The sequence below is a fragment of the Gossypium arboreum genome, chromosome 8 (genome assembly GCF_025698485.1).
Source record: "Gossypium arboreum isolate Shixiya-1 chromosome 8, ASM2569848v2, whole genome shotgun sequence".
Classification (NCBI taxonomy): Eukaryota; Viridiplantae; Streptophyta; class Magnoliopsida; order Malvales; family Malvaceae; genus Gossypium; species Gossypium arboreum.
Window position 1 is genome coordinate 36174050 of NC_069077.1, and position 24648 is coordinate 36198697.

The window sequence follows — 24648 nt, forward strand, 5'->3', positions numbered from 1 at the left end:
TTAAGGGTACTTCCACATCTTCATCCATGTCAAGCACAACAAAATCAATAAGGAATACAAATTTATCTACTTTTACAAGTACGTATTCTTTAATACCCCTACGATATTTAACAGATCTATCGGCTAATTGAATACTCATCCTAGTAGGTTTAGGTTCCCCAAAACCAAGTTTTTGAACATTTTATATGGCATCAAATTAATACTAGCGCCTAAATCAACTAGTGCTTTTTCAATATTCAGATTATCAATTAAGCAAGGGATAGTATGTAATAGCCTAAATTTTCAGTGGTGTCGGAACAGTGATTCGAGATCACTAAATCCGACAAATGAGTAGAAAATATTAATAATTTAGTGAATATAAGTTAAGTGTGAAGTTAGGAAAATTTTTGAAACAGCGAATAGTGTACTAGAAATAAAAATTTTAAAAATTAGAATCGGAAATGAGATGTCGAGAGTTTGAAAATTTTAAAACGAGACATAAATATTTATAAAATATTTATGGAGTGTTAATAAGTTAGTATTAAAGTTTCGTTAAGAAATTTTAAAGTTTCGATAGTTAATTGAATAAAAAGGATTAAATTGTAACAAATGTAAAATTATGGAAAATGATTAAATAGCTTAAATGATAAAAGAAAGAGGGTTTAAAAGGCAAATAGACCCAAGGTATATTTGGGCTGGACGGCAAGAGGCATGAAATCAGCAGGATAATTGATGAATTAAGGGCAAAATTGGAATATTGCAAAATTTACTTAATAAACCTAGGACTAAAGTGGAATTATCTAGATTTCTCATTATTTTTCTGCATTCTCATCAGTAAAAACACCATAGAAGGGTTTTCTTAAGCTGGTTTTTCATATTTTTACTGCGAGTAAGTTCAATTCTTGATTATTTCTTGAAATTTTTGTGTTTTTATGATTTTTACAACTAGGTCCACTTGTTGAATTCATTAGTTTTTGATTCTATGAAAGAAATTGGAAGTTTCTATGAATATGTGCTGGAATTATATGATGATTTAGCATGGAATTAGAGTTTTAAATTGTTTATATGCTGATTTTATTGAAAGAATTGAATAGAAAGTGAATGTTTGGGACCTAATGGTGAAAGAGTTTGAAGTTAGGGTTTTATGTGGAAATTATGAATTTAAATAATTGTGAAATAACTTATAATGTCTAGGTAAATCATTAATTAGGAAAATTTAGCTTCATTGAGGGATTAATTGAGCAAGGACTGAATTGTATGAACTGTGAAATTTGGGGCAAAAATCGAAATCAACATTTGCACTAAAACAGTTTTGGACAGCAGCAGTAGTCTAACTTTGAAAAATCACCATAAATTGTAGAAATCAAATTAGAAGATGAAAAAAATATGAAATTAAAGCGTATTTAGTCTAGTTTCTATAAAAGAAACGGTGTAAGCAGCAGAATTGTAGATCATGAGATATAATAGATTTTGTAAGACAATGTCAGAATAATTTCGGGTTCCCCTATTCTGAATTTGGAAAATCATCAAAAATTACAGAAAAATAATTAGGGGCTTAAATTTATATTTTTAAAATCCTTAATGAGTCTATTTTCAATAGAAACAAACATGGACATCATCTGAATTCTGTACAAAGAGATAATTAATTTTTAGTTAAGAAGGGTCGGAATTGTCAGATAGCAGAACAGGGGTGACTTTAAAGAATAAAATGTACTTATTGGCTGAACTAAAAATTCTAAAAATTTTATGATAAGAAGATATATAAGTCTAGTTTCAAGGAAAATTAGCTGATCCTAATTTGGAGCTCTGTATCTAAATATAAAAATAATTTAGTGACTATGATACGGATGGATAGCATTGGAATATACATAAGTAAATAATTAAATTATAGATAATATTACTTATAAGCGGGTTGAAGATGAAGTCAATATTGATAAGTGAATAATTTTACAATGATAGATCGAGAACCCGTATCAAGTCGAGGAAAATAAAAAGTAGCTGATTAGTCCCTGAACTTTCACAAATTTTGCAAATCGACCCAGGTAAGTTCATATGGTTGAAGTTTAATGATTATATGTTAATTTTATGAATTATATAATGTAATATGTATGATGAAATATATTTATTGATAAATAGAGAATAAAATAACAACCTGAAAATCGAATAAATGATTAAATTGAGCGGAATGTCGGATTTGAGTACTTCTGATCAGTGACAAGTGATAAGTGGTAGCCTTAGTTACACTTATCTGATCAGTGATAAGTGACAAGTGACAAGTGACAAGTGATAAGTGATAAGTGGTAGCTTTAGCTACACTTATCTGATCAGTGACAAGTGATAAGTGATAAGTGGTAGGTTTAGCTACACTTATCTGATCAGTGACAAGTGATAAATGTGATCGGTAAAAGGCCGTGGCGGACTATGACTTCAAAAGGTGATAAGTGATCATACGCAAGACCATAGTTATACTATGGCAAAGTGAAAGTGAAGTACTCAATTTTCCGTAACCATTCCCTAATTTGGTTAAAGAATGATATGTGACAAATGGGCCCAAAAGAATTAAAGAAAATGGATAAGTGGCAGTAAGTTTATACAAGGGAACTCACCAATGGCTGTGGTTGATAGGTGAACTTAATAATTATGTATATTGTATAAGTGTATAAATATTTGGTAAGATTTATGTTTTATGCCTATGAACTTACTAAGCTTCTATAAGCTTACTTGAGTGTAATCAATGTCTCTTGTAGATTGACGTGGAAGTATACGGAGGATCGGATCAACACAGAGGATCACACTATCCAGATTATCTCCGGTAGCTTTTGTAAATTTCTTTTTGATTTATATGGCATGTATAAGGTTTGATAATTATATAAATACTAAGACTTGTTTAATAAATATACATTAAAGTAAAGAATGATGAATATGTTAAATAGTATAATTATAATAGTAGTATAATTTGGTATCAAATTGATTGAAATGAATTGGTTGGTTGGATTGGTCTCGGTTTTAAAATTTGCAGGGAAGGTTAGATATTTATAAAGGGGTTATATTGAGCAAAAAAAAAACTTTGGGATTTTACGAAAAATTCCCTATGGTTTCGATTTAATTCTGGTTTGGTCTCGAAGTATGTTTTGGGCTTTGGAGGCCCATCTAAAGGAAGCCATGACATGTTTTAGTAAATGAATAGTATTTAACTCGTATTAATGGAAAATTAATTCGGTAAACTCCGGTAATGCCTCCTACTCTATTTCGGCGACGAATACGGGTAAGGGGTGTTACATTTAATAAAACTTCCTGGATCTTTTAGTTTGGTTGACATCTTGTTTTGGAGTATGGCGGAGCACTTCTCATTGAGTTCTACTGTAGATAAGTCCTCGAACTTCCTTTTATCTGTTAGAAGCTCCTTCAAAAATTTTGCGTAGGTAGGAATCTGCAAGATGGCTTCAACAAAAGGTAGGTTAATATGTAATTGCTTAAAAAGTTCAAGAAACTTACCGAATTGTGCATCAATGTGATCTTTTTTTTAATTTTGCTGGATATGAAATCGGTAGTGTATATTCCTCCGGCACTGGTTTGTCACTATTTTCGGGTTTTTCTTCCCTCCTTTCGCTTTCCACGGCTTCTTGTGCTAACTTCTTTTCAGATTCCGCTAACACTTTCCCACTCCTTAGTGTAACTGTTTTGACATGCTCTCTTGATTTGGTATTACTAAGTAAATTTCCTAGTGGTCTTTCCGAGATTAGTTTGGAAAGCTGGCTTATCTAAGTTTCAAGTCATTGGATCGATGCTTGTTGATTCTTAAGTGTTGTCTTGGTGTTCTGAAAATGAGTTTCTGACACCGAAATAAACTTTGAGAGCATATCTTCAAGGTTTGGCTTCTTTTCCTGTTGGTAGGGTGGTTGTTGGTAGCCCGGAGGATGTTGTGGTCTTTGATTTCCTTGACCACCCTAGGAGAAATTTGGGTGGTTCCTCCAACCTGCATTATAAGTATTACTGCATGGGTTATTTTGAGATCTAAAGTTATTGTTACCCATATAGTTGACTTGTTCCTCTTCGGTTGTGGGATTAAAGGATTGATATTCTGTATGCACACCTCCTCCACTTGAGTCACACCTCATTACTGGATGTACCTGCGTAGAACCAAATAAACCATCAATCTTTTTATTGATAAGTTCTACCTGATTTGACAGCATTGTAACTGAGTCGACGTTATAAACGCCGGCTGTTTTTGTTGGCTTAGTCCTCATGACTTGCCACTGATAGTTATTTAGTGACATTTCTTCAACGAATTCATAAGCCTCTTCGGGTGTTTTGTTGTTGATGGTTCCGCCAACAGCTGCGTCAACCATTTGCCGAGTCGAGGGATTCAAACCATTGTGGAATGTTTGTACTTGAAGCCAAAGCGGTAACCCATGGTAAGGGCACCTTCATAGTAAGTCCTTGTATCTCTCCCATGCATTGTAGAGTGTTTCTAAGTCTATCTGCACAAAAGAAGAGATATCATTACGTAATTTAGCCGTTTTAGCCGGCGTAAAATATTTTAGTAAAAATTTCTCGGTCATTTGTTCCCAAGTAGTAATTGGCCCTCGTGGTAACGAGTTCAACCACTGTTTAGCTTTATTCCTCAATAAAAAAGGAAATAACCGAAGACGAATGGCATCATCAGAAATGCCATTGATTTTAAATGTATCGCAAAATTCCAAAAAGTTTGCTAAGTGAGCGTTGGGATCTTCATCCTGCAAACCATCAAACTGAACAAACTGCTGTATCATCTGAATAGTGTTAGGTTTTAATTCAAAAGTATTTGCAGCTACAGCAGGTCTAACTATGCTAGATTTAGTTCCTGTTAAAGAAGGTTTAGCATAATCATACATAGTACGTGGAGCAGGATTTTGATTAACCGCAATTGCAGGAGGTAGCTGATTGCCTTGGTTTTCAGCCATCTCTTCGGTTGGGGGTTAAGTATCGTCTTCTTGCTCGTTCTCTATGAATCTTAAGCTGCGCCTTATTTCTCTTTGGTTTCTACGAATTGTGCGGTCGGTTTCTTCGTCAAAAAGTAATGGTCCCGACGAGTTTCTTTTAGTCATAAACTATAAAAACCTGCCAAGAGAAGGAAAAAATAAATTAATAAATAATAATAACAAAATTAAATTACATTGCAAGAAAAATAAATGGCTAAAGTAATAAAAATTTAGTGTTCCTATTTTAGTTCCCCGGCAACAGCGCCAAAAACTTGATCGCGTGATTCATAACAAGTAATAAATATTTATAATGAAGATCAAACCTAGACTAACTATTATCACGGTGAAAAGGCAAGCGCATCTATCGAACAATAGTATAGTAATGGCAAGACCGGGATATCGTACGCAAGGGAACCAAAATTACTAGTAATGGCTGTCTTTTTATTATCTAGTCTAAAAATAATGGGGTTTTGTTTTAATTAACTAATTAAACTAAGAACTCACAGAGAAAAGAATTGGGGAATTGCTTTTGGGAAAATCGATTGAATGAAGACAATACTTAAGGAAAAAATCCACCTAGACTTTACTTGCTATTCTGGCTCCGAATCGGACGATTTATTCATTTAACTTGTTCCGTAGAGATCCCTAAGTTATGTTATTATCCCTATTCAAGACTAATAATGTCTAATCCCTAGATTGAATAATCGAGACTTTTCTCTAATTAACAGTCTAGAGTTGCATTAACTCGATCTATGAATCCCCTTATTAGGTTTCACCCTAATCCGGCAAAATCTTGTCACCTTATTTCTAGGTGCGCAATCAACTCCGCTTAATTATGGAAAATGTACTCTTAGACAGGGTCTATTCCTCCTCTGAATAAGAGCATGTCTTGAATCAGTATTCTAGGATATCAAAACAAGAATTAAGAACACTTAATTAAGAACAAGTTAAATATTTATCATACGATTCAGAAAATAATAACAAGATTCGTCTTAGGTTTCATTCCCCTTAGGTATTTAGGGGTTTAGTTCATAACTAAATAAGAAAACATCTCAGAAGAATAAAGAATACAAAACATAAAGAAAACCCAAAACTCCTGAAGGGAAATTGAGGAGAGATCTTCAGTCTTGATGATGAATCCGGCTTCTGAGATGGATCAATCGGCTTTATTGGAGTAATTCCTTACTCCCCATTTTTCGTCTCTCTTTTCTTCCTCCTCTATGGTGTATTTATAGGCTTTAGAATGCCTAAGAGCCCTCAAAATTGGCCTTTTCTGAATTGGACTCACTTGGGCTCGACAGGGACACGCCCGTGTGCGATTACTCCAGGCCGAGCTCGAGCCTGCCAAATTGACACGGCCGTGTAGTTTGCCCGTGTGAGGAGGTCCAAGCCGTGTTGAATTCATACTTTGGCCCATTTTCTCTGTTTTTGGCCCGTTTCTCATTCCTTTTGCTCTCCTATGCTCTCCTAAGTATAAAACATGAAATTAAAGCATTAGGAGCATCGAATTCACCAATTCTAATGGAAAATCATCCATAAAATGCGTTAAACATGGGGAAAAATATGTATAAATTACGGTTTATCAATATTGAATTGAATTTAGATGAATTTGTGATTAATATGAAATGTGAAATGTGAAATGTGGATATTGGATATTGATTGTTTTTGAATTGTGGAATTAAACCCTATTAACTATATCGAACTGAGTTAGATATAGATGGCATGCCACAGGATTGGAAGAGTTCAGGGATTTTTTGACCTCGAGTCGATGAGAAACTGGGTGTCAATTATTTACTTCAGATTAATTCGATGAGGCACTAGGTGCCAACTTACTTCGGTTTAGCCGATGAGACACTAGGTGTCAACTTATTACTTTGAATTATCCGATAAGGCACTGGGTGCCAAACTGGTCTGTTTTGGTTGGATCCGTGTATCCATCTGAGTTCGAGTCGTGTTAATAGGGGTAATTAAATGAAATGATACTATGAATGGTATTGAAAAGCATTGAATGTGAAATGGAAATGAGAAATATGAATTGTGAAAATTTATTTGAGATAGCAAGTGATGAATAATGAATAAGTTATGAATGATTTGTTATAAATTGATTATTTGAATGGTTATTGATATTGTATGATTAAACATGTATGTTATATTATTTTACTTTAAATATTCAGATTATAGAAATACCACTGAGTTTATACTTAGTGAACGGTTTATTTTCCGTGTGCAGGTTAGGTACTTAAAAGTTGATCGTCGATTCAACATCCATTAACGATCCCGATCTCAAATGTGGTGATATATATTTATTTTGTGTCGGCATGCACCTAGAGCATCCAAATGATAACTATATTGTAGATTGATTGTAAATATGATTATAAGTTAATTTTGGGTTGGTTATAAATAAATATATGCTTATGTTTGAGGTCATAATATGACATGTTTAAATCGATGTTCAAATCGATATAATATAGGCAAAATAGGTTAAAATTGGCATGTTTACAAATTTGATTTGAATGAGGTCGTATTGATATGTTTTGATAATAAAATTGTGGTACCTATGAGGATACATTGGTTAGGAACCTAGGATGTTTATTTTGACATGTTTTGAATGTGTTTAATTGTGTTTTGAATTGGTTGAATAAATGACTTTTGAGTTGCTTAGTGTACAAGATTACAGGGAATGGTAAACTTGTTGTTTAAGGTTCATTTTGAGTCCACACAGCCAGACACACGGGCATGTGACTGGACATTGTGAGACACATAGCTAACACATGGGCGTGTGGTTTGGTCGTTTGTCCCTCGCAACTTTAAAATTTAAAACAGAATGCTCAATTATTTTCATATGGGCAGAGACACGGGCGTGTGTCTCAACCGTGTGTGACACATGGCCTAGTTCACTAGCGTGTGACTTGGCCGTGTAGCCCCTACACCTTAATATTGCAAGTCAGTATGCTCACACGGCCTAACACACAGGCGTGTGACTTGGCCGTGTGACTTAAGTCAGAATACACTTTAATTTCGACACAGGCTGGGACACGACCGTGTGTCCCTATTTCGAAATGCCCACACGGCCTGAGAAACGGGCGTGTCTCTTGACCGTGTGAGCCACACGATCTGGCCACATTGGCATGTATCCCTTATTTTTATGAAAATTTTTGATGTTTTTGAAAAAGTTCTCTGAGTATCCGATTTAGTCATGATTTGTTTCTAACACATATTTTGGGCCTCGAGGGCTCATAAAAAAGGACAATATAATTAATTTTTTATATGTATAGTAATATGATATGTGATGTTCGTATTTGATCTGAAACGTCTGGTAATACTCTGTAACCCTGTTTCGGTGATGGATAAGAGTTAAGAGGTGTTACAATACTGAACATAAGCATTGTGTGAATGCCATTCGATGTCAATGTTGCTCCATAATCACACGGTTGTACCCACTTAACAATCGAATCAAAGTCAAACCTATCTACAGAAGATTGCCTATCCATAGAGCTCTCGGAAGTCTCCATGTCATCATCCTTTACAAGTTGCATCTCCCCATATTTGCACGAATTTGATGAAACTGAAAATTTGTAGTATAGTCTAGACATCTTCCTCCTACAATGTCGAGCAATTTTCGCATCAATATTTTCTTTAATTTCAACAAGTTTTACTCCCTTGTTAAACCTTATTTCTATTTGATGACACAATTCAAATATACAACCAACTTCTGTATGAAAAATTACCTCATCGAAATGGACATATACGAAGAATTGGTTGTTCATCTTCTATACTAAACACAGAAAATAAAATAAAAATAAAAATATACATTAGTTTCTATTAAAATAATTTATACCTTGTTAAATCAATAAAAAATTGTATATCAAACAAAATAATTTGCATGTCATACTATAAATTATTATCACCATATAATAACATAATTATACCTAATAGTAAAAAAAAAGAAAAGAAATAACATAAAAATCAATTAGAATCTAACCTTATCAACTCAACCTTTGCAACTGTTTAGACTGTGGCGTGTGTAGGGTGCCCCGACCCCCCCTAAAATAGAAAATTGTCCATTATGCCCTTTAAAAGTTTTAAAATTTTAAATTAGTAAATGTAAAATTGCATTTTGCGCCCTAAAAATGATAAAAATTTTGATTTAATCCTTTGAAAATTATAAATATATAGACTATTAAAAACTAAAATTTAATTTTGGCCCCACCTAAAAAAAATTTATGGGTTTACCCCTATGTTTAGAACCTAATATTTCTTAAGAACTCAATTATTTTCTTTCTGTTTGTTTCAAAGATCCAAAACAACTAGAGCTTTTTTTTTTTCACTGGGAAGGAAGGTAATACTAATTTTGTGTCGCTTTCCTTGTTGACAACAACATTCAATTTTTTTTTTGCTTATTACCTAAGCACGCGTGGCGAAGGGTTAGGGTAAAAAAGTGGTGTCTTCACCCTATATAGGGACACTAGTATTTTCTACCATAATATGCTATCGGGAAAATTGGAAAATATATTGGGAAATTAAAATTTCAAGTGTCACCACCAGTTAATTTTCTTTCAACTGAAATCATTTACTCATTATAGGTGTACTTTTTGGGATGGTATCATTTGACAACATGACAACACCGTGCTCTATTGTTCAAAACAACTCATTCTCGTAAATAATTTGCTTTGCATTATATTTTCGTAATTATTTTTTTCATATTATTGATAAACCCTCTAAATCTTAAGTCCAAAAAAAAAGAAAAAAGAAATTAAACTCAATACTCAAATACAATTTGTAAAAGTTAAGCCCAATTCAAAATCTAATTTAATAAAAATTATATTTTATTAAGATATTAAAATTTGACTAATATTCTATGTATTGCTAGTTATAAACATGTATTGTAATATACTAAATTACACATAACTATTGATACTATATATTTTATTATAATTTATAATATATATAACTATATATATTAATAGTTTTAGTCATAGTTATATACTATATTATTAAATTATGTAATACTATATCATTTACTATAACTAACAATTAAAATCGACTTAACTGACCAAATTGAGTTAATTCAGCCAAATTAGTTTGTAAATTCAATTTTGATTTTGGAAAGGTTGTGAAGCATACTTGGTCTTTGTGTCTGATTCTGGTTCTGTAAAGCTTTCTATTAAGGATATTCAAACTGTAAAAGGCTTTCCGCATGTTTTCCCGGAGGAACTGCTGGGTATACCTCCGAACAAGGAGGTTGAGTTTAGCATTGAATTTTTGTCGGGTGCAGCTCTTGTGTCGATTTCCCCTTATTACATGGCACCAAAGGAGCTTATGGAACTAAAAGTGCAACTTTAAGAACTTCTCGATTTAGGGTTCATTCGACTGAGTGTGTCCTTGTGGGGAACACCGGTTCTGTTTGTCAAGAAAAAGGATGGTATGATGAGAATATGTATGGATTATTGTCAGCTAAACAAGTTGACGGTAAAGAACAAATATCCACTCACGAGGATTAACGACCTGTTTGATCAAATCTAGGGAGCATCCGTGTTCTTCAAAATTAATCTTCGTTCCGGGTACGATCAGCTCAAGGTTAAAGAGACTGATGTGTATAAGATCGCTTTTAGGACTTGTTATAGGCATTACAAGTTCTTGTTTATACCTTTTGGTTTGACGAATGCTCTGGTTACGTTTATAGATCTGATGAATCGAGTATTTCAGCTGTATCTGGATTAGTTTGTCATTGTATTCATTGACGATATTTTGATTTATTCTAATATTGAGAGTGAGCATAATGAGTACTTTCGGAAAGTTCTACAGATACTCCGTGAGAAAAAACTTTACGCTAAGTTTAACAAGTGTGAATTTTAGTTGCAAGAGGTTATCTTTCTAGGGCATGTTGTTTCAATTGAGGGGATTCTAGTAGATCCTAAAAAGTTAAGGCTATGGTTGATTGGAAACAGTCGAGGAATGTGTCTGAGATTCAGAGTTTCCTTAGCCTAGCAGGTTACTATCGGAGATTCGTTGATGGATTCTCACTTATCGCAACTCCCCTAACTCAGGCACTTGTTCTGATACAGCTCGAATCTAGTAGAGTATTTATTGTTTACAATGATGATTCACATGTCAATTTGATGGTGGCTTGCGCATCTCGACAACTTAAGTCACACGAAGGTAATTAACTCATGCATAACCTTAAGTTGGTTACGGTTGTCTTTGCTCTAAAAATCTAGGGGCACTATCTGTATGGTGAGAGGTGTATCATTTATACAAGCAATAAGAGCCTCAAGTATTTGTTGACTCAGAAAGAGTTGAACCGTAGACAACGTAGATAGATTGAGTTGCTTAAGGACTACGACTGCACGATGGAGTACCATCCCGGTAAGGCCAACGTTATGGCTGATACTCTTAGTCGTAGAGCGATGACTGATTTGAGAGCAAAGTTTGCCCGTTTGAGTTTTTTTGATGATGATAGTCTATTGGCTGAGTTGCAGGTTAAACCAACTTGGGTTGATCAGATTCGAGCTAAACAATTGAGAGATGAGTCTTTAGTTTCTCGTTTTCGTCAAATTGAGGATGGTGAGACTTTTGATTTTGAATTAAACAACGATGGGGTTCTGTGTTTCAAGGGTCAGATCTGTGTGTCTAATGATGTTCATTTGAGGCAATTGATTATGCGGGAAGCGCATAGTAGCCTTTATCCTATGCATCCCGATGAGAATAAGATGCATAAAGATAACCGAGAATTATACTAGTGGTCTGGTTTAAAACAGGAGGTAACTGCCTTTATCTCTCATTGTTTGACATATTAGAAGGTTAAAGCTGAGCATCAACTACCTTCAGGTCTACTACAACTAGTTAAGTTTCCCTTTTGGAAGTAGGAGCATGTGACCATGGATTTTGTTAGTGGGTTACCCTTGACACCCACTGAGAAAGATTCAGTTTGGGTTATCATTGATCAATTGACTAAGTTTGCTCACTTCCTTCCAATCAGGACTGATTATTCGCTTCAGAGATTGACTAAGTTGTATGTCTCTGAGATTGTATGATTGCACGAAGTGCTGATTTCAACCATCTCTAACAAAAACCCATGTTTTACTTCTCGATTCTAGAAGAAGCTTCACGAAGCCTTAGGAACTTGATTGGATTTCAAGATAGCATATCATCCTCAAACTGATGGACAGTCTGAGTGAGTCATTCAGATTCTAGAGAATATGCTGCGGAATTGTTTAATCGACTTCCGAGGTAGTTGGGAGGAGTATCTGTCGTTGGCTGAGTTCGCGTATGATCATAAGTTTCGTATCCCTATGTGTTAGAATAAGTTAAGTGAGCATTGGGTTCTAGGTCCTGAACTAGTATCTAAGATTGAGAATACGGTTAGATTGATTTGTAATCGTCTTAAGACAGCTTTCGACCAGGAGAAATTATATACAGATGTAAAACGATGAGATATTGAGTATTCTGTGGGTGATCAGGTATTTCTAAAATTTTTTTGTCGAAAAAAGTTCTTTGGTTCGGATGTAAGGGCAAGTTGAGCTCGAGGTTCATTGGACCTTACTGTATTCTAAAATGTACCGGACCTATCGCCTATCAGCTAGAGCTACCTCCTGAGTTGGATAAAATTTATGATGTGTTCCACGTCTCTATGTTGAGACAGTATCGGTCTAATCCGTCTCACATTGTTCCGGTTGAAGAGATTGAGGTACGACCAGATCTGACTTTTGAAGAAGAGTCTGTTCAGATTCTGGATCGAGACATCAAGGTTCTGAGGAGGAAGATCGTTCCTTTGGTTAAGGTTCTGTGGCGGAATCATGGCACTGAGGAAGCCATTTGGGAATCTGAGGATTTGATTCGTCAGAAATACTCGTATCTATTTGAGTCAGTAAATTTTGAGGTCGTAATTTCTTTTAAGGGGAGAGAGTTGTAACGCCCCAAAAATTTGAGTGTTGTTTGTTAATTTCTGACATAATTAAATCTCGGTATCCGTGGCTAAGTGCTCTATTTGTATGTTAGAGATTAGGGTTTCAAACCTCACAGTTAGAAATTTTGTTATTTTCTTTGACTTGACCCTTAGTGTTGAACGTTTGACTTAAGTCTATTTCGGCGTTAATTTGTGTCAAGAATGAGCTTGTTGATTTAATGGTTAAGCTTCTGTATACTTTCTTGTTCCGTGTTCGAATCTCTGTGCATGCGTTAAGGAAATATTTTTATGCTACTTGGTAAAAGCCTATTAGTTTTTGTTGTTTTAAAAACCATGTTCTTTAACCTTTTTTCCTTTTTCTTATTTTGTTCTTTTCTTTTCTTCTTTCACCTTTATTTTCTTTTCTTTTTGCTTGCTCCCGTAAATTGTTACTAGGTTTAATTGGGAATTCTGCATTGTTCGTTGCATCGTTTGAAAGGTTGTTACGTAATTTCTGTCATTATTCTATTTTGTTTTAGCGAAATTTCGTTGTTGTTCTTCAAAGTTAGAAATTATTTTTGTTTGTCTAAATTTCCATTAATTGTGTGATTGGGGGGGTTTGTTAGGCAAAGGTCTTGGGAGAAATGTTCCTCTAGTAGTCTAAGTTCAAGTAATTGTTTTTGATTCGTTAGTAAGTGTTAGTTTTCTATGGGGGTTTGCATTGAAGCTTTTGACATGTTGGGTTGATTGTTGTTCTTATGTGAATTGTTTTGTTTAAGTTGTTGATTGATCCTCTGATTTTTGTTTTTAGGCTTTGGAATCACTCTTGTAATAAAAATAATTTTTAAGATATTCAAATTTTGATAATATTTTGTGTATTATTAATTTTAGACATGTGTTATATACTAAATTACACATAATTATTGATACTTACGCTATATTATCATAGTATAATCCATTGTAATTGTATTATTGATAATTAATAAAATGTAATCATTATACCAATTGTTGAATATATGTATTAATAAAGATAGTATTTTTCTATCTATATTATAAATATTTAGAATTTATTTGAAACTTTATATTCATGATAAGTGCAACTATATTGATAAATTTAATGGCCAAATTGCTAAAATATTAATTGTCGGAGAATTATATATATTAATGCTACTTTTGGTTACTAGTGTAATAACACGAAAAAAGCTTATTTAACACATACGTTCTAAAGTAGTTAGACATAAAAGAAAGAATAATTATTACGAATTTAAACATGCAATTAGAAAGATGAGTAAAAACTCATTGTAGAAAATAAAACCTCTTTAAAATAAGTGAAAAGTTTTCTTTTTTGTTTGGCACAAATAAGTCATATGAGTGGCTAAAAATTATCAATTGTGATTAAATTTTTAGCTAACCAATAACTAAAATATGTGGATGCAATAATACTTCAACCAAACATAACATAATAGTTTTAGTAATAGTTATATATATATATTATGTAAATAGCATATCATCTATTATAGTTAGCTTTTAAAATTGATTTAACCGATTAGATTGAATCAATTTAAGCAAATCAATTAATAACTTTGATTTTGATTTTAGACCAATTAATAGTTGCTTTTGATACAATGACCAATTAATAGTTAAATATATGTATTAATAGTTTTAATATATATTATTACATTAAGTGATACTATATCACATAGCATAATAGTAATACAAAATCTTTTAATTATTATATATTATATATTATTAATTATTTTTGTTATTAATAAAATTTTAATATAAATATGTAATGCTTAGGATTATATTTTATAAAATAAATAATTTTTATATAATTATATTAATTATTAATATTTATTATCGTCTTACAATTATAAATTCTAGCTTTTTCAAGTTTTGGTTCAAATTTATTTTAGGTTTGAGCGTTCAAATTTTTTTGAGTTTAAATGTATAATGGGCTTAAACTTTTTCGAGCTCAAATTATTAGGAGTTCATTGTTGAGTTGAGAACGTTGACGTTTTAGTGTTGCAACAGTAAATAATTTGTAGAGGTTGAAAGGAGGACTAAAAAGAAAGTTAATCCTGGAGTAAATATATCTCTTTCGTGTCCTAGTCGTGGTCTCCCACGGCAAGCGATCCAAGTACTTGTTAGCTTTTCCTCCAAGTTCCAAATCAACTCTGCCACTCCAAGAACTTGTTCTCTCCAACACTGACTCTTTTCTTCTCCATTATAAAAAGTAACTAAATCTTCCTAAAATTTTCAATTCTAATCAAGATTTCCAGCATTCATAAACGCCGCCGTCTCCACCCCAAGATGTTGCTCAGAATCCGCAGCCGAGACGGCCTGGAACGTGTCCAGGTCGGCGGTCCTCATGTTTCAATCTCCCAATTGAAAGCCTTAATCGAATCCCAACTCCAAATCCCCATTCATAACCAAACCCTTTCCACCGATCGCAATCTTCTCTTGGCTAAAATCCCCGCCGATCTTCTCCGTTTCACCGACATGTCCGACCCCTCCCGTCCCCTCTCCTCCTTGAACCTCTCCCACGGCTCCGTCGTTTTCCTCTACTACCAGGGTGAACGCACCGTCCGCGGCGGACCCCCCGTCTGTCCCGCCGGATCCTTCGGGCGTAAGATGACGATGGACGACCTCATCGCTAAGCAGACACGGATCACCCGCCAGGAATCGCCTCACTGCGATTCGGTTTCCTTCGACCGCGATTCCGCCAATGCTTTCCAGCGGTACGTCAACGAAACGCTGGTGTTCGCCGTGAAACGCGGCGGCTTTATGTACGGCACCGTCTCCGAAGAAGGTAGGGTGGAAGTCGATTTCATTTACGAGCCGCCTCAGCAAGGGATGGAAGATGATTTGATTCTCTTGAGGGATCCCGAAGAAGAGAAATTGGTTGATGCCATTGCTGCTGGTTTAGGTAGGAAGAGGGTAGGGTTTATTTTTACCCAGACGATAATGCAGGACAAAAAGGACTATAACTTTTCCAACAAGGAGGTTCTACAGGCGGCTGAGCTTCACGCTGAGAGTGGGCTGAAGGAGTGGGTGACTGTTGTGGTGAAGCTGGAAGCCACTGAAGATGGGGATGCCGATGTACATTTTGAAGCTTTCCAAATGAGTGATATGTGTGTTAAGTTATTTAAGGAAGGATGGTTCGTGACCGAGTTCGGGGAAGACGATGATCCAAAGCTTTCCAAGATGAAGAAAGAAGTCGTCGTAGGTGGGAAGGATGTTAAGGAGGTTGATAATGATTTCTTCTTGGTGGTGGTTAAGATTATCGACCATCAGGTGCATAATTCTTTATTCATTAACTGATATTAACCAAGTCATGTTGTTGAATTAGTTGCTTTTTATGGTTAATACTTGTGTTTATGATTAACCTATTGATCTCCAAGGTGTGAATGCTGCATGTGAAGTTTGCACTTTCACTATAATTTTAGCTGTTGAATTGCTTGCTCAATTTGTCATGGGTGCTAAGGGTTGTTAATGATTCAGCTAAGGCAAATAATGCTGGATGTAAGTAGTTTAAAAATGTGGCATAAAGGAATGTGAGTAGGGAGAGAGGAGCCACACATAATATTATCAAAACTAGCTTTTCTGCACATGGTTTGTGTATGTGAAGAAGGAAGTACCATATATAGTTAATGTAAAGCCACACTGATGTTATTTTTAAATGGCCTCTCGGAATTGAAGGGGCATGAGGGGGAAGTTTCAATGTAGTATTTTATTACATCTTTCTTTTATTTTAGTTCTTACCATATACATAAGATAGATTGATTTTTGTATGTGATGGTGGTAGGGGTCTTCCCTTAAAATTATAGATTGTTTCAGCTCCTACTGCCGGTTTGCCTTCACATTTAGGTTGGATTATATGATTAATCAGTTATTCTATCTAGATTCGACTATTCAAGTCTGGTTGACGTTAGAAACTCAGGTTAGATCTAAGGTTAGTGGAAAGTTGGAAGTTGTTTTTGACTTTGGTAATGGGGTAGTATTTTTGCAAAGTAGAACCAATAGGTTCAATATATCTAGTTTCTTTTATAATGTATGTTGTAGTTAGCCTCTATAGTTATAAGGTCGATGATATCCAATGAATTGACCTCCCACCTGCATTGCATTTGTTGGACGAAACCTTAACATTGTCTGAGACGCTATTGGATACTTGATTATCTGATAACCATGAATATAATGCTCAGCTCTTTTTGTCCTATAGCCATTAAATTTCGTGTATTGCTGCTCTATAGTTACTATTTAAGTTTGGAAGTAGACATGATTGTCTGGTCTTGATTGTTGTCAGTCTGAGATTGATGCCTTGCACCACACCGGGCAATCACTTTTGAAACAAGTGAAATCACCCTTGTTAGGCGTGTAACTATGTGCAGAGCTAATATTAGAGTATAAGGCTCCTGAAAACCATCATCGACTGTCATTTTCTGCTTGCAGACTTGTATGTGGCTTAACGAAGTCCACCTATGTTTGCTACTAGTCTTACAATAAATACAAGTGGTTGTTATTATGTTTTTATTTCTCAGGGTGGAGTTGGACCTGTGCTTTACTTGAGAACTTACTCTGAAATGCAAATGAATGGTTTCTTTCGATGCAGGGACCTCTTTCATCAACCTTTCCTATTGAGAACCGGAACAACCTCGTGACAATGAGGACACTGAAGAATCATCTAGATAGGACAAAGAGCCTTCCATTCGTGAAGCGTATCGCGGATTTCCATTTGCTGCTGTTTCTAGCCATGTCTCATGGCCTTGGTTCCGATGTTCCAGCACTAGCAGAGTGTGTTAGCACAGAGACAGCAGTACCAGAAGGTTACCAGCTCCTAATCGAGTCCATGGCCAACACATCCTGATTCACTCATTATGCTTGGTTGTTTATTGGAAAGTACTGTATATTTATGATCATAACAACTTACTCTTTGCCATTGTTTACTAGCATCATTACCAATCTCAGTTATTCCTAGAAACTTAACATTATGGTTTACATCAAAGCTGAAAATTGGTGAGCTGTCTCTGATACGAAATTTATGATAAAAAAAAATGTTTTCAAGTGATTATTTTAATTGACAACTATATATAAAAGCGATACAGATTTTGCTAGTTATTTATATTTGAGGAGAATACATGCCACTGGTTTCTTTAATTTTTATGAAAAAGTTTAATTTTCAGATTAGTCTATTTTGAATAAAAATATATATTAAATTTAATTTGAATTGATTGAGAGCTGGGATCATTATCTAAAAATATTTTTATATTAATATTTTATGTACTTTATAATTAAATATGCATTAAAATATTTTTGATATATAATTAATTAATCTATTTAAAATAATAAAAATTTTCAAATTTGATTTAATATGGATGGAAATGAATAGCTTAAAATTTAAAGACTTTATTAAATAACACAATCTTTTTTGCATTTTTGAACTTTTGTGTGTTTCATATTTTAAAATGATTATTAAAATGAATTTAAAAAAATTATGTTTTCATAAGTTTACTAAAATACAAAAAAAGTTAATTTTAAAATATATATTTTAATATTTATGTACTTTTAATGAGTAAAAGATTAAATTGAAATAAAAAGAATATAACGACTTATCATCTTAAAATCAAAGTATAAAAGAGTAGTAAGGAGCTTTAATATATTCAAACCTATATTTTTGTTTAAGTTTTAAAAGGATAAATGGATAAGTATATCTATGGTTTAGAAAGTAGTGTAAATTTTGTTAATAATATTAAGGTGAGTATTTGATATAATAATAGTGTATTATTTTTATTTAAAAACAATAGAAATAAATATTTTATTATTCACTTTATGAACCCAACCGACTGTGTTTGTAAAACCTCCAGAAATAATTTTAATATTTGTATAAGAGGAAGGGTCAGTATTTATTTTTGGACACATACGGAAAGTAACTGAAATTTGGTTGAAGATATATATATTTTTTCAAAATGAAAAATCCAGAAGAGTAGTCATAATTCATAAATCCATTGAAATTTAAGTCTTTTATTCGCGTTTTTATAATTTTCGCTCTCCCTTCCCATTCCATATTTGAATTTAAATGGAGATGACTTTTAAAGAGTAAAAAGAATAATAAGAGACTTGAAAACACACCCTCCTTAGTCCTTTCCGTTTCCATTCATTCTTTCTCTGTCGAAAGGTTCTTGAGTGATGGCGTCCCAACAACACCTGGAGAAGATGCAGCTCCGTCAGAACTATAGGAATCTTTGGCACACTGATCTCATCACTACCATTCATCGCCACCCTCTTTGTATAAACTTATTTCTCTTTTTTGCTCTCTTTTTCTTTTTCCTTTTTCTACTTTTTTGTTTTGTTGATTCTTTTTTATTTTTTTCCTTTTTTGTGTTTTTTCGTCAGATTGTTGCTTTGCTTTATGGTGGTAAGTAATTCCGGATTTTTCTTTTTATTATCTTTTTTTCCGCATTGTAGATCTGCTACCTTTGTCTTCTCAATTGTGTGTTTTTCTGTAGTGTTTCTCATTTATAATTAGTTGCAATAGGGGTTTTGCCAATCATGTTTTAGGCTTTGAAGAATAGGAGGTTGTTTACTTGAGTGACCTAGTGTTCACTTTGCTTAATTTCATGTTTCTGTTCCTGAATTTGGATGATCAATTATCTTTTCAGGAATGCTTCGTTTCATTTTTTCGCCTTATGCTTGTTAGTAGTTAAATTTTAATGATGTTTGATGGAAGATATTAGATATCTTTTCGCCATGGAAAATACTCCCTTCTTGCCTCGGCTTTTTACTGGTTTAGTGGGTGGTGGTGAGCAAGAAAACCTAAAAAAACGAAAAGCAATTCCAACCATAGTATTCTGTTCCATTTCACTTAGGTTTTATTTAATTCAGTTTGGTCACTGTTCATTAGAAAGCCATAGTTATCCTAATTCAACTGAATTTCATTTTTTATTTAATATATAATACAAAAATAACTATTTATATTTAAATTAGTAAAATAACTTTGAATACTATTGTGATACCATTCACACACTCTAGAGTTGAGACTCAGAAAAGTAGAGGGACTCTGGTAAAGAAGGATGAGAGCTTAGTGTGTCAGGATTTCTAGAGAGAGGAAAGAAGTTCTTATACTATGTTGCACCTTGGGGGTATTTATAGGTAAGTGAGGGTTCCTGGGTGGTCTCCTCTTAAGGAGATCGCATCCGTTAATAGTGGATGGAATAACAGAGGATCTAATTGGATGGTTAAGGATGGACGTTCCCTCTTGTGGGTGGTATGAGGCATGCAGATCATTGGTCACTGAGTGACTACCGGACGGTACAAGACGGAGGGTCGCTTACAAGTGTCTCCCCGGTTGGTTCTCATGTTGCCACGTGTCCCAATTGGGGTAGGGGTATAACAACTATATATATTTAAAAAAGTTAAAAAAGCTGATGAACAAAACTGATCAGAACCTCTGTGAACTTTGATTCCTCTTGGCCATCTTTGATATTCGATTTCAGTCTGGTTTCTGAAAAACCAAATTACTGCGTGGTAACCGCAAATATTTTTCAAAATCAATCTGAAGTGAGCCATTACCACCCTTACTTTTTAGCTCTTTCCTGGTAAATGATGTGCTGAATTTCTGCATAAGCTAAAACCCTTCCCTCTGTCCCTCGCCTTTTTTTAGTTTCATTAGTTTAACACTTTAAAACCGTCTAATCATACTTCTGTCACCAATTTATTGTTTATTTTTCCTGTTCTTTTGTAGTGGACCATGTGCATCCTACATGCTCCGGAAACGAGCGCTTTATGATGACATGTCAAGGTAATTGACCCATTTCGTTCATCTTTGAAGTATAATTCAATGGTATAAAATCTTGTTTTCAACATAGCCTTTTGTCTTTGTTGTAGGTATACATGTTGTGCTGGTTATATGCCATGTAGTGGTAGGTGTGGAGAGAGTAAATGTCCCGAGTTTTGCCTTTGCACTGAGGTAGGAAAGGAAGTTTGTTTATGTGGTCTGTATTGCTTTTGCTGTTACTTCAACTAGTGCCTTAATTTTTAGAATCTAAGATTTGTATATTTGTGTTTTAATTTCCAGGTTTTCCTCTGTTTTGGAAACTCTGTGGCCTCTACCCGATTCCTCTTGCAAGATGAATTCAACATTCAAACAACAAAATGTGACAATTGCATCATTGTAATCTTTCTGCTCCTACATCTGTTTCTTTGATCTGTAATTATTTTTGCACTTCCTGGCTATTGATTAGACATATTGCCCCTTGATATACAGGGTTTCATGTTCTGCTTACAACAAATTGCATGCATATTCTCCATAGTTGCAATGATTGTTGGAAGCGATGAGATTCAAGAGGCATCACAAATACTGAGTTGTTTGGCTGATATGGTTTACTGCACGTTAAGTCTTACATTCCTTTCAGCTCTATCAATGTCTTTGCTAGTTTTCCTCAAAGATACCATATTGAAAGTAGTCTTTTATTTTGCTTTTTTTTTTTTTCCAGGGTCTGTGCATGTATGCAGGTATGAAGTTCATCTAACACATGCAAATGGGAAACTTATTATCCTTTTTTGGAACCATGTCTTAACATTTTCTCTTGTTACAGACGCAACATAAGGTTGAAATGGACAAACGAGATGGCAAGTTTGGTCCACAACCAATGGCAGTCCCCCCTGTTCAGCAGATGTCTCGCATTGATCAACCAATTCCTCCTGCAGCTGGCTATCCACCAGCAGCATATGGACAGCCTTATCCAGCTCAAGGTTACCCGCCTGCTGCATACCCTCCTCCTCAGTACCCACCATCTGGTTATTCTAGGTAAATATTTCTCTGGGTTACTTGTTGGTTGCAAGCACTAGTGTGGGTTACTAAGACATGGATAGGGCTTTGATTTGCAAGCTGCAAATTACATAGTGATATATTTTTATGCGTGATTTGCTTTTCGTGTTGCTGATTTGAACAGCTAAAGGTTTAAAAAGTAGATATACCATGAACATGTCTGCTATCAATAGTTTATGCAAATTTGTAAAAGGTAAGACATTAGATCGGAACCGTCTTAGTGAGGTGATATAATCAACGGGCTTTGATCCAATTGCACAGCTTCTAACCTGGGGGAATTTTTTATTTGGAAATGATAAAACCCTGCCTTTTTTCTCACATCTACGGCGGTAATGAGTTAATTGCTTTTAAAGCATGTCTTAGATCGGCTATAAAACGAATTGTTTAGTACTAATTATAGAAATTAGAATGCAAAATTAGGTAGTTTGTTTATAAAGCAAGGTCGATCAGCCTTATCCTTAATCACATGCTCAACAATCTTTTCTTTTCAATCAATATCTTATTGCTTCTATACAATTTATCAAATATACATGTATTGTGCAGTTGGAAAAGAAAATTGAATAGATTTTAAGGGCTAATTTACTTTTGCTTTTGTAAAGTACAAAATTTTTTGTATAAAATTACTTTAACTTTTTTTTTCATTATGATATTTAGAGAGGGAAAAAAGATGATAGAGTTTAAACCCGCGCCATCTAGATGACCGATAGAAGCTCTAACTACTACTTCAAATAGATGACCGATAGAAGCTCTAACTACTACTTCAAATAAGTCTTAGCTTAGTTTAAGATTCTAAACATTTAGCTTTGCTATCAAAAGTATTTTTGAAAAAATAAAATATGTATTTTGGACATGATATTGTAAAGTAAATATATATATTCTCAAAAATCAAAGCTAAATAGCAACAACAAATAAATAATTTAGTTCAAATGTGATTTTCAAGAATTAAGAGTTCGTTTGATACATGGAAAATAGCTTTTAGAAAATGATTTTGAAAAGTCTGATATTTTATTGTGTTTGAATGACTTTATATAAAATATTTTCTGTTAGACAGATTTTAAAAGAAAATGTAAATTTGCAAGCATTAAACATTCAATGATACTCCTTTTCAAAATTCTTTATTAACATAAACTTATTTGTATTTCATTTAAAATAATAATAAACCTTTTTTTTGTATTTACATTAAATAACATTTATTGATAAATTGAAGTAATTACAAGTTGGTTGTCTAAAATTCAATATAATCACCAAAAATGAGAAAAGAAAACGTTGATATATAAGTAGGTGAATCGTGAATCCGGTAAAATTAGTTACTCTTCAATGTCGTCCCCAACGTGTGTGGAGTAACTTTGATGTTGCCTGCCTTGTTTCTTAGGCTGTTAAAGTGATGAAAAAAATATAGGTCCAAGCTTGGTGTAAGCAGTCATAATTGAGACTCAAATGCCAAGATCTGGTTATACCAACATTCCCTATAAAGATCCCCATACTTATTATATTCAGATTCTGAGAGCCTTCAAGCATCATTTAACAGTCATTCAGTTGCCAATTCTCCACAAAATTTAGCATAAAGACTTGACGTCTGTTAAAATAAAGCAAAACCAAATAGTTAGAGATAAAATTAAATTAACAAAGAAATGAGATTCAAACCACAAGGCCAAAGACCCCTTAAATTAATGTAATTGAAACTGATCGAATCCAAATATATAAATATTAATGTAATTGAAACAAATCTATGTTTATAAAAAACTTATTCAATTTAACTAAATTAATTTATTTCATCTTGTTTAGAAATAGTTAAATTGTTGCAAACTATAGATAAAGAAGGTAGAAAAAAGTGGAGAATTAGCTATAATATATCGAAATTATATATAAAAATTATCATAAAATAAACATTTTAGGATGAGGTGTATTGGAATTACTCTTTATATTACTAAATTCTAACAATATTGGAAATATAAGATTGCTAATGTTGAAAAATATGTCCATATTGTAATAAACATGTAATTATTTTCTATGTATTTGAACGATGAATAAATAAATTTTTCACCATTATATTTTTTGTATTTCTATTTTTCATATTTTGTATGCATAACAAAATTGTGATAAACAAATATTAGCTTATTGATTGTCTAAGTTCAAACTGACGATAAGTGGCATTGTAAGAACGGTTACATTGCGAGAAAGACAACTTACTTTAATAGATAATCTAAATGAGTTCGTAATCCCGTAAAAGAATCAAAATGAACATTTGATTCAAATATTGAGAAAGATTATTATGTCGTCTATAGTTCCAATTGAGGAGATGGTTAGTTTTGGCTATCGGAGCAATTGAGTCCATGGGTAGAGACATAAATGTATTCATTGAAAGAATGATACATTGGACTGGATCCAAGATGAGTTAATTCTTAATTGTTTGTAAATTAATTCACTTGTGACATTCATGGTATGATTTACCTAAATCCTGAGTTAGTCACTAACCATGCATAGGTAGCTCATGTGCTTTGATATAAGTGGAGACCAATGTTATAAAGATTATCGAGCCGATAGCCGGTATGTTAGATACATGACTTGTGTATGACATGGCTTTACTAGCAACAGTGAAATTCATAACTCAATTAAAGAGTTAACGATATCCTTTCATTGATATTGTTTGGATTGATAAATATGGAACGTGACCACAGGTTATTAGTTCTCAAACGAGCAATTTATCACAATCATTTGTTGACAATGATCATATTAATCATTAAGAAGACACTGTAACAGCCCATTTTTTAGTGAAATCGGAACAATGGTTTCGGGACCATAAATTCGACCCAAAAGTAAAATTTATTTTTATTTTATTAGATGGTCTGTATTATGATAGACATGTCGTGTAAAAATTTTGATACGAAAATTTTATCAATTAAGTGTTTAATTACAAGAAGGACTAAATCGCATAAATGCTAAAATTGAATTCTACTAGCTATAAGGATTAAATAGCTATGGAATTCAAAACTAGA

At 33.6% G+C, this 24648-nt stretch overlaps 3 protein-coding genes and 1 non-coding gene across 5 annotated transcripts; all 4 read left to right on the forward strand.

Annotated features, from left to right (window-relative positions):
* The first annotated feature begins 4386 nt into the window (after positions 1 to 4386).
* Positions 4387 to 4493, forward strand: LOC128279864 (small nucleolar RNA R71). Its single transcript, XR_008270056.1, has one exon. It is a non-coding gene; the product is annotated as a small nucleolar RNA R71 (small nucleolar RNA).
* Positions 4494 to 11290: 6797 nt separating this feature from the next.
* LOC108468605 (uncharacterized) lies at positions 11291 to 11680 on the forward strand. The gene has a single exon (XM_017769487.1). It carries the CDS (start codon positions 11291 to 11293, stop codon positions 11678 to 11680), a length of 390 nt encoding a protein of 129 aa, XP_017624976.1.
* A 3177-nt stretch (positions 11681 to 14857) lies between these two features.
* LOC108470291 (NPL4-like protein 1) lies at positions 14858 to 17896 on the forward strand. Its single transcript, XM_017771590.2, has 2 exons — positions 14858 to 16122; positions 17438 to 17896. Exons 1-2 carry the CDS (start codon positions 15139 to 15141, stop codon positions 17690 to 17692), a joined length of 1239 nt encoding a protein of 412 aa, XP_017627079.1. The 5' UTR covers positions 14858 to 15138; the 3' UTR covers positions 17693 to 17896.
* Positions 17897 to 18721: 825 nt separating this feature from the next.
* Positions 18722 to 21905, forward strand: LOC108467833 (uncharacterized). Of its 2 annotated transcripts, none has more exons than XM_017768631.2 (8): positions 18722 to 19111; positions 19219 to 19240; positions 20567 to 20623; positions 20710 to 20791; positions 20900 to 20995; positions 21089 to 21213; positions 21318 to 21336; positions 21420 to 21905. In XM_017768631.2, exons 1-8 carry the CDS (start codon positions 19012 to 19014, stop codon positions 21633 to 21635), a joined length of 717 nt encoding a protein of 238 aa, XP_017624120.1. In that variant the 5' UTR covers positions 18722 to 19011; the 3' UTR covers positions 21636 to 21905. The 2 variants fall into 2 exon arrangements, with proteins under 2 accessions (XP_017624120.1, XP_052874355.1); XM_053018395.1 differs by having other exon boundaries at positions 20710 to 20775; positions 20911 to 20995.
* Positions 21906 to 24648: the final 2743 nt, after the last annotated feature.